Below are 17408 nucleotides of genomic sequence, written 5' to 3'. Positions count from 1 at the left end.
TAGCAGCAACTTCCTTGACACCAGCTCCTGCACCTTTTTAACAATTTTGTACCATTTTATCCATGTGTTAAACTCCTTTCTCCTTAAGAACATCTAGGACCATTTGTTTTCTGTACTGAGCTCTGACCAATTCACTGGCTTTCAGAGCTCACCCCTGCCCTGTGTGTGGCCTGAGCCAAGCTGAACAACTGATTTAATCACTTCTGATTTGGTTCTGCTTTGTTTCAGTAGCTCCGAACTAAATTAGCTTGTTTGGGCAACCCCATCACACTGGTGACCCGAAGCCTCCTCTCCCAGCCCTGCTGGGCACTGTCCTCACCATGGATGCCGCTGGTCCTTTCAGACCTAAGCACAGCATTTCACATTTCTCTTAATGTTTATCCATTAGATGTGGTTCAAGGTTCAGCCTGAGAGATCTTTTGCCTCTGACCCTCCCATATCCCACACATGAACCATCTGCCATTTATAGTCACAGTGACACCAAAGCAGAGAGAGAGAGTCCAACAGGGCCTTGCTTTATGTTTCTGCTTCAGACCACCACTGAGGTGCTGGCATCTGGCTTCATGCCCATGCCAAAGCAAGGCTTCTTCTTTAACCCTCTTTCTTTAAAAATAAAAACGCAAATGAACAGAAGGAATGGCAAAAATGTTGTATCTGGGAAAGCACACCTCTAGGTCATTTTCCTTCGCTTTGACTGATGGTCCAAGGACTGGGCTGGAGGCAGCGGGATGGAGAGAGTGCCCAGTCTGTGCTCCTCCTCCCCACCCACTGCCAGAGAAACCTTTCTTTTGGAGATCTTCAGCCTCATGGCTTTTGCTATCTCCATCATCCTAAGGAAGAAACACATAAAACAAGGGAGAGTCTCCTCAATGCAATGCTCAGAGAAGCTTGGCAGGCAGGAGGGGGTGGCACATTTGTGCTCCATGCCTCAAAGACAGAATCCCAAAGGTGGACATAGGAGCAAAGCTTCCAGCAGAGACCAACAAGACCGCTGAGAGCCATCAGATTCCTGTGTCAATGTGTAGCGGTTAGAAAATGCCTATACAAGTGATAGAAAACCAGGTTATCTGGCTCCTATTGGTAACTGTTTACTTCCTATGACAAGGATCAAGCACTTACCAGAATTTTACAGACTCCAAGAATCTATTTCTCTTTAATGTTCAACCTCACTATCCGTGAGAAGGCCATGTGTGGACCGCCCTCAGAGTAATCCTGCTCCAGACTGCTGGAAGAGTCCAGATGAAGCTGTTTTCCTAGGCGCTCTTGGACCACCACCAGGGTCCTTGGGTGTCAGATACTCCTTAATCAAGGCCAACACACCCTGCGATTCAGCACCCTGGAGGTTATGCTCCCTCCTCAGCCTGAATCCCTTCTACCAAGGCTAGAAAGGGCCTGAAAGGGTCGCCACTTCTGCCAACCTTTCCAGTCTGCTCAGAGAAGCGTGAATGTGAGAGCCCTGCCAAACTCCCGCTCTGCCTTGCCTTAGACACCTCCCCTGGCAGCTCCTTCCACCTGAGAGTGCTTTCTGCTAAGCTGAAACTGGGGTTCTCTTATACAACCTCCACCCCCAGGTTAGCCCATCAGAATCACACAGAATCCCTCTTTCCAGTGACAGCAACTCAGAGACTGGAGGCTGCTCTGTTACACGGGAATGGAAGGCTCATTTCTGAAGCCCAACTATTCCCCTTCTTGTCTGAGTGACCCTGGGAAAGTCACTGCTTTCTCTGAACCAAAGATTCTTCCCCTGATTCTTAAGAGAAATCACTGGGAGATTATGACAGATTTGGCACTGTGCCTAACATAGTTAAGACACACAGTAATGTCTGGTCGCCCGTCCATTCAATCATTCATTCATCTAAAGATTGCCCCCAATAGTGTCTCATGCTTTCCAGCAGTACCAGAACTACATCAAGGCTCCCTAAGAGAGCTTTTTCTTCTGTCATGCTCACCTTTTCTCACTGAGCTTCAAGTCCCTCTGTAACATTGTCAGGTCAATCTGGAAGGCATTTATGTGCAAGGCCAGTATGATCACGTAGGCGGTGATCTTTGCCTTCATAGAGTCTGAAATTAAGTTCCGCAAACTGCAAATCAGTGGTAGGAAAAAAAGAGACAAAATTAAACTCCAAGATGATTTCTGCAAAAGGAAAGGAAAAACATCCAAGCCTATTCCCATATGCATTCAACTGTCTTCTCATCTCGGGGAGAGGAAAAGGAATCTGAGCAACATCCCTCATCCTGTCACACTGCCCGAGCCTTCACACACAGTGGAGCCGATCCCAGTGTCCCTCCAGGGAGGACAAAAAAGGCTGTATCTCCACCTTCCCCAGGCACAGTTGGAGCCTGCACTGGTGCAAACCATCCCCATCCTCCCAGCCTGCTCAGCAGGGCTGCTGGGAAAACAGTCATTCCACACTTGGCTGCCCATGATTCTTCAAGCAGTCAGAGCAGGACACAGCAAGCAAACAGCAAGAAGGAAGCCCAGCTGTGCTGCTTAGGGGGCTTCCCCAAAGTCATCCGCCTGGCCTGCCCCTGCCTGCATCACCACCTCTCCATACAACACTGGTTCTGGGGGCACTGGGAAGGCGTCCCTGGAAAAAGTATTTGGTGTAGTCTTTATTGCAGGACTTGCCAGAGACTCAATGTGAACTTCTCCCAGAGGGACAGTGTGCACTACAGTGCTGCCTAAACTCACTTACCCAAGACCCTGCCAAGCAGCAGTGCCCACTTCAGCACAGTGACTCTGAGAATATGGACTGCAATCCAAGCCCCCTCCCCCCCGATCCTGCTCTCTCCTTTGCAGGCAAAAGCCAAGAAGTCAAGCCCCCTGACCTGCCATTGTTGTAGGTCAGGCAGGTGAACTGCTTTAGTAGTTTGGTGTTGATGATGTGGGGGACTCCGGGTCCCAGGGCACCTACAAGACAAAATGGAGTTTGATCATTTTCTTTCAAAACTCTCAGGCCATGCCTCACCTATGAGCTGGGAGACAAGGATAACAGTGGGCCCTTGGACTACACAGAGGCATGTAGGAAGACAAAAAGGGGCCCGTGAAACAGAACAGCCACCTTCAAATGAACACAGGCTCAGGTGTCTTTCACCTGCAGACCATACGTGTGCATGAGATGTTCATGACAGGGCAGTGACGAGAAAGAAAACCAGACTCCAATGGGGCTGAAAGACACATGATTCAAAGATGTTAGAAAGAGAAACAGATTGTGGAGAAAGCTCAGGGAGAGGGAAAGAAGGGGAGATGGGAATGTGAAAATAAGAATTCAGCAGATACTGAGAAACATGAGTACAGGCACAGGTCAGAGTTACTGCACGTTTGGTTTGAGACCACCACAATAAAGCAAGTCACATGAACTGCCTGGTTTCCCAATGCGTGTAAGTTAGGTTTACAGTACACTGGAGTCTCCTAAGCGTGTAGTCATATCACGTGTTTTTAAAAGTGTCCAAAAATTAATTAAAAATTAAAAACCAGTGTCCATACCTCAATTAAAAGATACCTTACTGCTAAAAAATTGCTAGCCATCATCTTAGCCTTCAGTGTGTTGTAGCAGTGACATCAAAGATCCCTGATCATAGACCATCATAATATAACAATGTAAAAGTTGAAAATATTCATGAACAGTGAAATGTGACACATAGACACAAAGTAAGCAGACTCTGTTGGAAAAATGGTGCTGACTTGGTCAAGCCAGGGTTGCTGCAAACCTTCAATTTGTAAAAACCATGGTATCTGTGAAGAATGGCAGAACGAGGTGTTCTTGTATAAACCCCAGGTGCCCAGTCACAGTAACACAACTGTATACACCTTAGGCCTCAAATCACAGGTGTCTCTCTCTAGATTTCCAACTCTGGGTGGCCGTGCATGTGTGGCAGACACCCATGCCCTGGTGACAGGTAACATGGGTTACCAGCAGAAAGTGACTTCCCTCCGAGCCAGAAAGAGCTGACACAACATTGTGCCACAGGCCTTCACAAGCAAGGCCAACTTTTCTCCCCATACAACTAGTTCTAACCATCCCCTAGAATATTCACTTAATTGGACTGGATGTTATACTTTACCTAACATAGAACAAAAGTAGTGAATGTTAGCTCTGAGCAATCATATAATCCAACTCAACCCTATTTTCAGAGGAAAGAGCTTGGCAAGTTCTCTCAGCACATCAGCAGTACCCCCACTGTTACACAGTTATAAATGACCTGGAAAGACATGCCCATTTCTTCTCTCAGTTCAGTTCAGTCGTTCAGTCGTGTCCAACTCTTTGCGACCCCATGAATCGCAGCACGCCAGGCCTCCCTGTCCATCACCAACTCCTGGAGTTCACTCAAACTCAACGTCCATCAAGTCAGTGATGCCATCCAGCCATCTCATCCTCTGTCGTCCCCTTCTCCTCCTGCCCCCAATCCCTCCCAGCATCAGAGTCTTTTCCAATGAGTCAACTCTTCTCATGAGGTGGCCAAAGTATTAGAGCTTCAGCTTCAGCATCAGTCCTTCCAAAGAACACCCAGGACTATCTCCTTTAGAATGGACTGGCTGGATCTCCTTGTAGTCCAAGGGACTCTCAAGAGTTTTCTCCACAGTTCAAAAGCATCCATTCTTCAGCGCTCAGCTTTCTTCACTAGAGCTAGTCTAATAGTTATAGACAGATAACAGATTGGAAATAACTAGAATAAAATGCCTATCCTGATATATAAACCCCAATGTTCATTGTAGCCCTGCTTACAATAGCCAAGACACAGAAGCAACCTAAATGTCCATCAACAGATGAATGGATAAAGATGTAGTATATATATTTCTACGGAATATTACTTAGCCATAAAAAAGTATGAAATGATGCCCTTTGCAGCAACATGGGTGGACCTAGAGATTATCATAATGAGTAAAGCCAGACAGAGAGAGACAAATATAGTATCACTTTTATGTGGAATCTAAAGAAAATGATACAAATCAGACTCATAGACATAGAAAATAAACGTATGGTTACCAAAGGGGAAAAGCAAGGGAAGGACGGATAAATTAGTAGGAGTTTGGGACTAACAGATACACGCTGCTATACATAAAATAACAAGGACCCACAGTATAGCACAAGGAACTATATACAGTATCCTTTAATAATCTATAATGGAAAAAAATCTGAAAAAGAATATATATATGTATAAATACATATGTAACTGAATCACTTTGCTGTATACTTTAAACAAACACACTGTAAATCGACTGTATTTCAATTAAAAAAAAAAGTCTATCATGGACTTACTTTTCCGCTTAATCACTTTCTGTGCTCGAAATTTGATGAGGGTGTCCAGGTACCATATGCACCGCGCCTGGCGGTCTCGGCTCTCCTCATTTGATGGCAAAGACTTCAACGCTTCTATGACAAAGGAGCAGTGACTACAACAGGGGAGGGAAAAGGGGAAATGTGTCAGACCAGCCAGTAGGCACCCCACACCTGGTATACAGTCAACAGCTGAGGAAGGGCCATCCCACCAGCTCCTTACAATAGGAGGAGCATGAATTTAGTGCAGGGGGAATAAAGGTCTAGACAGTAAATATACATTTCGTGAGCAAATGGTCACTGCCACTGCAGTGCAAAGGCAGCCACTGATTAACACAGGAATGAATGACTGAAGCTATGTTCCAAGAAAACTTTATTCACAGGCAGTGTCCAAGACTCAGCACTCTGCCCAATCCTGATGTGGTGGTCTGGAGCACGGGCTCTCACCTACCTGGGTCTGAATCCTCTCTCTGCCATGCAGTGGCTTGAGCAAGTTTCTGAACATCTCTGCTTTGGTTTCTTTGCCCCTAAATTAAGTACCCTCACCCTATGGATTTTTGTGGAGTAAATGAGACAATGCAATTAAAGTGGCGCTTGGCACAGGGAAGAGGCCCATCAGTGCTGGCTGTTATTGTTACATACTGTTGTTCTACCACTATCACAATCATGGAATCGCACCATAAAAGGCTCTTCAGTGTCATCTCATGGCAGCCTCCTTGTACAGATGGGAAGCTAAGGCTCAGTGAGGGGAAGACCACATAGTCCATCAGGCAGATGGGGACTCAGTTCTCCAGACTCCCAGCCCAGAGCTCCTTCCAGTACCTGGCCCTGAGCCACATCACATTAAGACAATGAAGAATCAGCAATGAAGCTTTTTTTGGAAATGGATCTTTAGAGAGGGGGGAAAAAATGTATTTTCTAAGACTTTGGATTTCACTGACCAGTAAAATTTCCAAACAAATATCTAGGGAGCCAACCTAGGGTTGACAACATTTTTTCAAGATAAAATTATTAAAAGAAAAACTCAAAAGCAACAAAATCCCCCACTATCATCATATAAGAAAAGCTGTTTTAAAAGGCAAAAAAAGGGGGAGGGGAGTAGAGGCAATCATCTCTGAATTACATAAAACATACTATATTTAAAGAACATAATTCAGGGCTTCCCTGATTGTCCACTGGTTAAGAATCCATCTTGCGGGACTTCCCTGGTGGTCCAGTGGCTAAGACTCCCTAATGCAGGGAGTTCAGGTTCAATCCCTGGTCAGGGAATGAGATCCCATATGCCACAATGAATACCCAGTGCAACAAAAAAAATAAATAACTAAAAAAAAATGACAGAGCAGGAAGAAATGGAAAAAAAAAAGAAGAATCCATCTTGCTATACAAGGGACACTGGTTTGATCCCTGGTCTGGGAAGATCCCACATGCCCTGGGGAAACTAAGCCCGTGCATCCCAACTACCTTGCAGCAACTTCTGAATCCTGGGCACCCTAGAGCCCTGCTCTGCAACAAGAAAAGTCACCGCAATAAGAAATCTGAGCACCACAACTAGATTAGCCCCTGCTCACCACATCTAGAGAAAGCCTGCGCAGCAAGACCCAGCACAGCCAAAAATAATAAACATTAAAAAACCAATAAACAAATTATATATATAATTTAACTTTAGAAAAGCTCACTCAACATATCACCACAGAAAAACTATCACTTCAGCAGGCACCTACTCCCAGGCCAGCCCTTGGACCTGGCGTAACACTGTGGGGGGAACACAGGTCAGCTCCAGTTCTCAGCCCGTCTACAAGGCCTCACCACCCTCTGCCCAGCCATACGATCCCTGCACTCAGAGGCCAATGCTCTCCCTTGAATGCCACCCACAGGCTTGGGGCAACAGGCCTAGGAGCCCAAGCACTGGAGCAAACACTAGCTCACTCATGTCCAAATGCTGGAGACAGATGTCCTCCCTGACTGACACCCGAGGCCTCCTTCATGTCTGACTACATTAAGTGTGTGTCCCAACACCACAACCCAGACTCTCCATCCACCCATGTGGGATACCTGTTCTCTTCAATCATCTTCAGTATTTCTTCTGAGGTGACATTCCTGAAAGCTTCAGATGGGCTCTGAAGAGCGTCATACTCCACAGGGGAAAGAACTAGTTACAGGTCAAGAAAAACCCAACCGAAGTGGAAACATCAACTAGCTGGATCATGCTGTGACAGCCTCATCTTAGAAATGGGAAAACGGAGGCTGAGAGGGGGTGATAACACAGTATGTTTGGGCAGAGCTTTTGGGACTCAGTTCTCCCGACTCCCAGCCCAGAGCTCATGGTCTGCCTGGACTTTTCTGTCTTCTCTTATCACAAAGCTGCTGCAGGCATCTTCCATCTGAGTAGAATCACAAGTATGGAAACTCTACATTCAAACCTTTCCTTTTATAAAATCAGCCTGCCCTAGACTCTGGGCACTGGCCAACTTAAAAGTCGTATTTTGACTCTTTGTGGAGAGTGAGCCCCACCCACCGAGCTGAGCTGTGGGCACCTTGCTGAGGGATGGGTTTGTCCTCAGCTACTGGGGAAGCCTCGCTGACTTCCCAGCAACAGTGCCGGGGCAACAGCAAGCGTCTGGGGCAAGCCTTTGTGAGCATCACAGGACCACCAACATCCTTAGAGACCATGGCCATGGCACTGCCATCCGCACATCCCTACTTGGGAAATGAGGTGGCGCTTCCGCTGCAAGAAGGATACGGTCTTCAAACTTATACACATCTTCAGGCTTGGCTGCATCGGCATGGCAGGGAGGGAGATAGACAGAGTCACCCGGAGACTCATTGTGGATGGCGTCACTGACCAGGGCTTTTAAGTAAAGCAAGAGTCAGCGTCAGTGTCACCCTGCTCAGCTTTGGGTCCCCCAATGCTCTCTGCAACCTGTGCACTTGAGATTATCATCGGCCCAGAACCCCCTCATCTGAACTTCTTCACGTATTATCAGTGAAAGAGCAAGATCAAATTATAAAACTGCAACTATCATACAGGAATAACCACATCTGAATTAAGTATGCACACAGACAAGAAGAGAGAGGAAAACAGGAAAACTGTAACAGCTGGTCCTGTAGAATGACAGGAAAATGGGTGAATTTTTTTTTCTTTTTAAATGTCTTCAGCTATTAAGTTTACTGTTAATAGCTGAGAATAAACTGAATTAAAAAAACTGAAAAATTTACTTAAGACATCAAACTGTATCTTTGACCATATGGAGACATATTTCTAGTTTCTAAATGGGAAAATGTAGTATTATAAAGATGCTGATTTTCCCCATATTAATCCCAAATGGATTTTGAGGGAATTTGACAAAATAATTCTTAAGATCATCTGGAAGAAAAAGTATGTTACAACAGCGTACATTTGTGAACAATAAGGATGAAGTTGCCCCATCAGACAATAAACTGGATGGTGAAGCTACTATAATTAGAAGGATCATATGCTGCTACATGAATAGGCAGTCAGAATGCTTAGACAGAAACCAATTAAGAATGTGGTAAAACGATAAAGATGACTTCTTAAATCGTTTTTTTACACAAGGAAAAGATGAAGTTGGGGACAACTCACTAATCATTTGGAAAAGGTAAAATGAGGTTTGTACCATAGACCAAAAAAAAAAGGTCATTAAGATGTAAATGTTAAAAAAAAAGTAAAAAAAAAAAAGAAAGATGTAAATGTTAAAAGTAAAACTGTAAAAGTAGTGAAAGAAAATATAGGAAAATATTTATATAATCATAGGGTATGGAAGGAGAAGGCAGTGGCACCCCACTCCAGTACTCTTGCCTGGAAAATCCATGGGCAGAGGAGCCTGGTAGGCTGCAGTCCATGGGGTCGCTGAGAGTCAGACACGACTGAGCAACTTCACTTTCACTTTTCACTTTCATGCATTAGAGAAGGAAATGGCAACCCACTCCAGTGTTCTTGCCTGGAGAATCCCAGGGACGGGGGAGACTGGTGGGCTGCCGTCCATGGGGTCGCACAGAGTCGGACACGACTGAAGTGAATTAGCAGGGTATGGAAAGGTTTTCTAAAATTTCCTAAAATTCCATTTTAATAGGAAAACTACTTGACTGAGCTCACTGAGGGCGGGCCATGTCAGTTGTTTCTTATAATTCCCAGAGTCCATTCCAAAGAAGGCCTTCAGGGAGAAGCAGGAAGAAATACAGCCCTAATTCCCATCGTGTCCATCTGTGAAGCAGGTAAAGGATCTCAAGAGAAGGGACAGCTATCTCTAGGAGCAGCCTCTAACCCCAAGTTTCAGCTGCTTACCAGTCACACCCTTTGTATCAATTATATTCTCCGCAGCTTTAGCCACTGCACGATTCAAAGATTCACTGCCAACTTTGTTCATTCTCCTGGAGTTCAGAGCTCGCTTCTGTTTGGTGGTACCAAAGGCTTCAATGCAAGAATCCATCTGTGCCAAAGACAAATTTGGTCACTGGAGACAGGCTGAGCACTGCTACTCCTAGCTGTGTGACTACGGGGAGACTCTCAGCTTCTCTGAGCCATCAATATCACACCTGTAAACTGGGCTGACTCATACCTACCTACCTCATAGGCTTATTGTAAGAACCAAAAGATATTAAGAGATCTGAAGTGCTTGTTTTATAAACTATAATGAACTATTTATAAATCAACAGTGTTTCCATCTGTAAAATGAAGACTTGACTAGAATTAGGGTCAGTAAATCTGGGGCCACACGGCTCACCGTTTTCCAATCCTATACCCACAACAGACACTGCTAACAGATCACTCATTCCCCCTCTGAGCCTGCAGACAGCCTCACACCCTTCTCAATACAGTGCTCCAGGCAGTCCTGAAGATCCAATCAGTCTGCCATCCTAGGATGAGATGAGCCTATAGGAAGCTACTACATTGACAATCCTAAAGTTTACTTTGTCTTGATGTGAAGTTTCCAGGCTATAACCAGTATTTTCTGAAACTTGGATTAAATCCTGAAAATAAGTGCTATGCTACACCTGTAGCAACAGCCCAGCAGAGAACCAGTTCCAGATGCTGGCACACACCTGTGCACAGCTGCCCCAGATACGGCATCTGCTCTCTGTAAGGCCACAGAGGCCTCTGCAGGTAGGAACTGTCCAGAGAGCCACAGACTGAATGAACTGGGAGCACCCAGGGAGAACTGTGCGTTTTTATATTACTGATGGAGAAACTCAAGGCCTGGAAGGAACTCACTTTAGGCTTCACATCTTAGCTCTGTCACACTTACCTTTTCTCTGAAAGATTTGGCTTGACTATCCAGTGTTGATTCACTCTCAACTGATTCATCTACAAAACATAAAACAAAGAAAAAAAGCAAACTGTTAAGTTTGCCTGCAGACAGCTGCTAAGTTGCTTCAGTTGAGTCCGACTCTGTGCGACCCCAGAGACGGCAGCCCACCAGGCTCCCCTGTCCCTGGGATTCTCTAGGCAAGAACACTGGAGTGGGTTGCCATTTCCTCCTCCAATGCATGAAAGTGAAAAGTGAAAGTGAAGTCGCTCAGTCGAGTCTGACTCTTAGCAACCCTATGGACTGTAGCTCACCAGGCTCCTCCATCCATGGGATTTTCCAGGCAACAGTACTGGAGTGGGTTGCCATTGCCTTCTCCATTGCCTACAGACAGTAAGAGTGTTTAATATTTGGTTAACAGTTAATCTAAGAAAACCAGATTTCTCTACTACAGGACTTCCCAGAGCTTAACATGCATGTGTACTATGAACATTCAGTATGAAGCTTCAGTATACAGATAGAGGATCTGGAGAATAAACTATGGAATCAAGTGAAGGGATCCAAGGAAACATGAGGCCTCCAGGTGAAATGACTTGCCCTAGGCAATGCAGAGATGAGATTAGAAACTAAGTCCTATGCTCTTTCCAGTATACAGCTTTGCCCTTCTTGTAAAGGGATGAGGAGGAGGGATCAGGAAGGCCGAGGAGGAGGAGGAGGAGGACACGGGAATCACCTCCCGTTGACAAATACATCAAAAATACATCTATATGCGGAACAGTTCTCGTGGAAAACTAACTGAAAATTGGCAGAAGATTTCCAGGTAACCAGGTAGTAGGGTTGGGACCCCACCACTGCCCCTTCAAAGGGATGTGAAAGGAAAGGAAGGTTTGCATGGGCTCTCCACACCACAGCCTGGCACATGATCTGAGCCAATGAGCCTCTGGATGTAGGGGAGGTACACATTAGGAGTATGGGATTAAAAACAGATATAAACTGCTGCTGCTACAGCTGCTAAGTTGCTTCAGTCATGTCTGACTCTCTGCAACCCCACAGACGGCAGCCCACCAGGCTCCGTCGTCCCTGGGATTCTCCAGGCAAGAACACTGGAGTGGGTTGCCATTGCCTTCTCCAACGCATGAAAGTGAAAAGTGAAAGTGAAGTCCCTCAGTCGTGTCCAACTCTTCGCAACACCATGGACTGGAGCCTACCAGGCTCCTCCGTCCATGGGATTTTCCAGGCAAGAGTACTGGAGTGGGTTGCCACTGCCTTCTCCGTGATATAAACTACTATACATAAAACAGATAAGTGACATGAATTTACTGTACAGCACAGGGAATTTTACCCAATAGCTTGTAATAAGCTATACTGGAATATCATCTGCCAAAAAAACAATATATATATATATATCATATGCCATACACCTTAAACTAACAAAATACTAGAAATCAACTATGCTTCAATAAAAAAATTTTTTTTTAAATTTTAAGACCTAAAAGTAGGCATAAACATGAGGTACGTATTATTTTACATGAAGCTCTCTACATATCTCCCAGAGTATTCATATAAGGGGCAATAATCTAGTGGACAGGAGCATAAGCTTTGAAGTGACCTTGCCTGCATTTAAATCCCAGGTCTCTTACTTAGAACAGCAGTATGTTCCTGCCAAAGTCATTTAACTTCTGTTTCAGGTTCATCATTGATTAAAAAGTGAAGTAAACGATATAATGCATTGAAAGTGCTTACAACGGTGCCCAGAGCATAGTAAGGACCCAATAAATGTGTGTGTATTTTTTATATATGCTGGTTAGAATTAACCAATATTTACAAATGTGTTTAAATAACAAATTAATGAACAATTTTCTTTGTTCATTGGAAGTTAGAAGAGCATTTGACGGATAATTTATATGTTGTTTTATTTGTTTGCAAAGAGGAAATTCTTCACCTAGAAGACTATGGACCCCTAGGAAATTCACAGATGACCTTTGGGATGTAAGAGCCCTTTAAAAATATATGCAAAATCTCATATTTTTTGTATATTATGTATGTTTCTCCGAAGTACTTCTGGTTCTTTACAAGAAACGCTGAGACCACTGCTTTGCCAGAATAGAACTAATGCCTCTGCAGGTATCAAGCAGATTCACAATGATCCTAATAATCCTTATCTAATGCCCTCCCCAACCATGGTTCTCAGTGTTTAAGATTTAGAAACAGGAGCCCCTTGAGTCTGACCATCTTATCTATCATTTTCAAAGATCCCACTCTAGCCCAATACATTCTAAAATGCCAGAGAAGAGAGGTATTGCAACTTCTCCCAGTGGGTTAGAGAAAAAATAGATCTCTTCCCAAATTACAAAGTGTAGAGACTTTGCATCAACCTTTGTCCAACCTATAAGCAACTTCTACAACCTACCAGAGACTCTGAAACCTCTACCCCAACTAGAACCATTAAGAATTAAGACAGGCCCTCGATGAAAAAGAGTATCAGAGATGCCCTCCATTACTCTGCTCTGATCATTGCTCAACTTGCTTAAACTAAGATTAGATTTTGATCTTCAATCTGTAAACATTGTAGGGACAGAATCTGTGTCTGTTTTGGTATATTCACAGCCCCTAACTTGTGCCTGGGGCATAGTAGGTCATCAATAAATATTAGTTGAGTAAAAGCACTTTTAAAACTTTGTCAAGTGAAAAAAAAAAACCTTTAAAAAAACAGCTACAAAATGTAGTTTACAAGTCAAACTGATGCATCCAGCAAACCTAAAATATTCAGCCTTTCCTTGAGCCTTCATAACTAGAACCTACCTGAAAACAGTGGCTGCATGTTGAACAACTCAGCATCATATACTTCCATCTGGCCAGAGGTCTTATCCAAAATTCCCACGAAGTGCCTAAATAAAAAAGGAATATCAGTGACAATGGATCATTCAAAAGGTATTGTTTATGCAATCTCCTTGTTTCTGCTTAAAAGGCACCACTTACACATGAGTAACAATAATCCCCCACAGCAGATATTCTCTGCAAGCAGAGGGTAATGAGGGGGGAAACGGGAAGGGTAGCAGGGAAGTCACCAGGTGATTCTTATAGCCAATCACATTTGGGGTCACTGATGTGGTGGTAAAACCTTTTGGGATATAACAATCTAGAACTACACTAGAATTTACTCCATGTGTAAATTCTATGGAGGCAAAGACAAAACTTCGGTAATTACGAGAAGACTAGTTTAAACTAGAAAAGCTTTGTAAAGAGATGATAAAAGTTTCAAGCACAAACACATTCATCGGAGTTCTATCAGCTGCTGGGGTGGAGGAAGGGGGAGATGACTCTAAAAGGGCCTTGGTTGTGGTTCATGGATGGATATCTTCATAGGGACACTGCATTATGCAATGCCTGACAGTGAGACTGAACACGCTGAACAATCTTCATTGTACCAAGAGGAAAACCAGAGATCAGTAAATGGCGGAGTTGCCCAAGTCAGTAATCTTTCCAGAACTAGACAGAAATTCTGGAGCCTTGGACACTACTAAACCCTTTTCTTGTAGTTACTTCCAAGGCAGACTTCTGGCAAACTTTGGTGTGTTAATCACACATCCAAAAATAATGGAGACGGCCGCCTTTTAGGGACAAGATAGCTATAAACAAAGAATATTTCAAGTTAATGATGTGGTCAAAACTAATCAAGGTCAAAAGGCACAAACTTCCAGTTATAAAATAAATAAATCCTGGAGGTATAATGTTCAGCACAGTGACTATAATACTGCATTATATATTTGAAAGATTGTTAAGAGAGTAAGCCTCTAAAGTTCTCATCCCAGGAAAAAAAATACTGTAACTGTATGGATGTTAACTAGACATTGTTGTGACCATTTTGCAGCATTACATATTATTTTATCATACACTTGAAACTAATGCTATATGTCAATTACATCTCAACTTTAGAAAAAAATTACAAATGAATGAGGTTTTTAGGAAATTAAATAAATGTAAGTCACTTTTCAATTTTGAGAATGTCTACATGCTGATGTGAAGGTCCCTGGGTCTGGGAACACAGGAATCTGGTAAACCCCTCTGGATTTCCCCCGCTGCAGCTAAAACGAAGTCAGAGAAGAGCAGCGCCAGGGCCGCCGCCACTCCCACTTCCCACAGTCACTTTCCCCATCTCTACCTGCACAGAGTATTGCACTTGAGGGCTCCAGTCCCAAAATTGTTTCCCACGTAGGAAAGTCTGTCTGTTTCAGCTGCCTAAAATGTAGAGGAGGGAAGGGATCCATTACAACCAATGTTGAAAGACAGTAAACATCTATCTTGATGCCCTTTCCCAAGTTTGCAGAAGCTTTAGAATCCAAACTGCAGTGGATGAGACAAGAGAACCTCTTTGAGATGATCCAGCTCCACTATCTCTAAGTGAGTCTGGGGTGTCCCTGGTGGAAAGGCAAGAGGACTTCTGAAAAGTTCCAGGTAGTGCTGGCTTCTAGCTAGTCTGAAAGTTCTTGGTGGAGCTGCACCTCAGGACTCGGAGACGGGCCCTAGGCTTCCACAGCTTAGAGGCATGCAACAAAATGATTCTGCAGGCAACATAAAGCCCACTTTCTGGAACCTCTCTGCCCACCTCTATCATGACTGCTCCTTATTTGCTCTCAGGATCAACTGCTATTGTTGTTTAGTCACTAAGTTGTGTCCAACTCTTTTGCAACCCCATGGACTAGAGCCCACTAGGCTCATCTGTCCATGGAATTTTCTAGGCAAGAATATTGGATTGGGTTGCCATTTCCTTCTCCAGGAGATCTTCCTGACCCAGGGATCGAACCCATGTCTCCTGCATTGGCAGGTGGATTCTTTACCACTGAGCCAGTCACCAAGGAAGCCCCTCAGCGCCATGGAGGTGGTGAATTCATTCCTTAATCAGAGCCAAGCTTCCCTGCCCTCTCCCCATGTTTGTCCTCTTCACCTGCAATACTAACTTCAGCTGTTAAACCCTCCTCCATCCTTCAGGGTTCAGCTCCCATACACCCTCCCCCAGGAAGACATTCTGGCAAGCAGAGCCTTCACTGACTCAGCTCACTCTGCCCTGCTCTGTACTCTCTCTCCCTGGGACCCCGAGCTTTGTTTACTTATGTATGAGTTCCTCACATTCAGTTCTCACCTCTCTAGAGCAGGGAATACAGATATCTGGGAATGTCTGACATTCTGTTGGCCACAACTAGGAAGTGATACTAGTGGGCAGAAGCCAGGGAAGCTACTAAATATCCAATGATGCACAAGACAGCCCCCACAGCAAAGAATGACATATCTGGGTCAGAATGTCAATAGTGCCGAGGTTGAAAAACACTGCTCTATAGTATGAGCTCCCTCAGAGTGGGTCCAGGTCCGACTTAGCTATTTCCCCAGCAGCTTACAGTCCAGGGCCACACTGGGGACTCAATAAATGCTTGTTGATTGAACAAATTAATAAAAAGCCATCACTTCACCACCAGTGTGAAACTGAATGGGGCCTGTCTCCACACCCCAGCCTGCTGGGGCACAATATTCTTCAAAGGTTCACCTGCTATTCCCCCTCTTTTCTCCTCTCCTTCCTACATCAACCCACACCCAAAGGGCCTCCTGAGGTCTGCAGAGTGGAGGTAACTGGCCACAGCAGCACTTACCAGGATCCGCTGACTCCTCTTCCTGGGGTTTGTGGAGTCATTGTTTTTGTACAAGGTAAAGCGCATGTTGCCTGGATTCTGTAGCCTCCCATTGGAGAACTGGACTGTAAGATTACAGCATAAGAATGAAATGAGAGCAGAAATATCCAGAGTATGGTGGGGAGGAAATTAATCGTCAATGGGGAGAGAGTGACCGACTCGGAGAATGGGGATGGCAAGGAAGCCCGGGTCCTAACCCAAAGCTGTCCTGGTCCAGGTGGTCCTGGGGTGGTGAGGAGTTGGAGCCATGAGGGGATCCCTGGGGACGGGCCTCCACGGGAAGGAATAACTAGGGGAGTGGGGCTGACTAAGGAGACCTCGGCCAAACCTAGAAAGGCTGAGGGAATCCCTGGCCAATGGGGAGAAGGAAATGGAGCAGCTGTGAGACCTGGTGGGTGAGGGGATGACGGGGTCCTGGATACATACAGCCCCAGCCCTGGGGAGGACGTAACTGGGATGCCCTCATCCACCTGGGAGGTAGTAACAGAGAGACAAGATGACAGGAGAGCCCTGGCCGAGCCCCAAGGAGTCATGGAGCCTATCAGGGCCCTGACCCAGCTGGGAATGCGGCTGGACGGACGTGAGAAGTGGAGGGCTGTAGCGGTACCGGAACGGAAGGGGAGGAAGTTACAGGAAAACCTACTCCAGCTTCGCAGTATTTACCCAGTAGAGCGCTCTGGCTGTCGTCGGGCTCCCTACAGTACTGCCACCTCGCGCTCGGAAACACCTCCTCTGCCATCTCGCCTCGCCAGCCGCCAATCACCGGAGTTAAAACCGCGGCAGCCACACGCGGAGGAAGTGCCGCGACCGGAAGAGGCGTGGTCTCTCCAGGCACCGCCCCGCGCAAGCAAAGACGCGTGGCTCCGCCCCACAGGACATGGCCCCCTAAGCGCCCTTTTCCGGAGCTCTTAGGCGCGCCTGTCCCGCCCACCCTCGCCCCACCTCTCCAAGAGGCGTGGCCTCCGTCCTCACCTTGCCCTGCCAGCTTCTCCAAGGTGCAGTACCTGATTGGCCCAGCACTCAGAAAGCGCATTACACCTTGTGTGCTGCTAGGGTGCTCGCGTCTACAAGCCTTGCGTTGTGTGGGATTTCTTCCTCTGCACAATCTAAGTAGGGTATTGTCTATCTCTGCTAAGTCACTTCAGTCGTGTCCGACTCTATGCGACCCCATAGACGGCAGCCCA

At 45.5% G+C, this 17408-nt stretch overlaps 1 protein-coding gene across 2 annotated transcripts; it reads right to left on the bottom strand.

Moving 5' to 3' along the window:
* POLR1E (RNA polymerase I subunit E) lies at positions 495-17038 on the bottom strand. 2 transcript variants are annotated; one of them, XM_005683878.3, is made up of 12 exons: positions 16888-17038; positions 16186-16289; positions 14706-14782; positions 13346-13431; positions 10544-10602; positions 9583-9727; positions 8020-8127; positions 7332-7428; positions 5262-5395; positions 2830-2911; positions 1950-2081; positions 495-830 (listed from the first exon to the last, which is right to left on the bottom strand). In XM_005683878.3, exons 1-12 carry the CDS (start codon positions 16961-16963, stop codon positions 671-673), a joined length of 1260 nt encoding a protein of 419 aa, XP_005683935.2. In that variant the 5' UTR covers positions 16964-17038; the 3' UTR covers positions 495-670. The 2 variants fall into 2 exon arrangements, with proteins under 2 accessions (XP_005683935.2, XP_017907675.1); XM_018052186.1 differs by having other exon boundaries at positions 16868-16950.

Source organism: Capra hircus, chromosome 8 (assembly GCF_001704415.2).
Source record: "Capra hircus breed San Clemente chromosome 8, ASM170441v1, whole genome shotgun sequence".
Taxonomy (NCBI): Eukaryota; Metazoa; Chordata; class Mammalia; order Artiodactyla; family Bovidae; genus Capra; species Capra hircus.
The sequence above is the reverse complement of the archived record's forward strand: the minus strand, read 5'-3'. Positions and strand labels throughout refer to the sequence as shown.

Excerpts from the sequence above, each read along its gene's own strand:
- POLR1E (XM_005683878.3), bottom strand. The coding sequence starts at position 16,963 with ATGGCAGAGGAGGTGTTTCCGAGCGCGAGGTGGCAGTACTGTAGGGAG. Across the intron at positions 10,603-13,345 it reads CATGCAGCCACTGTTTTCAG|ATGAATCAGTTGAGAGTGAA; the intron begins GTAGGTTCTAGT and ends TATGTTTTGTAG. Across the intron at positions 2,082-2,829 it reads CTGACCTACAACAATGGCAG|TTTGCGGAACTTAATTTCAG; the intron begins GTCAGGGGGCTT and ends ACTGATTTGCAG.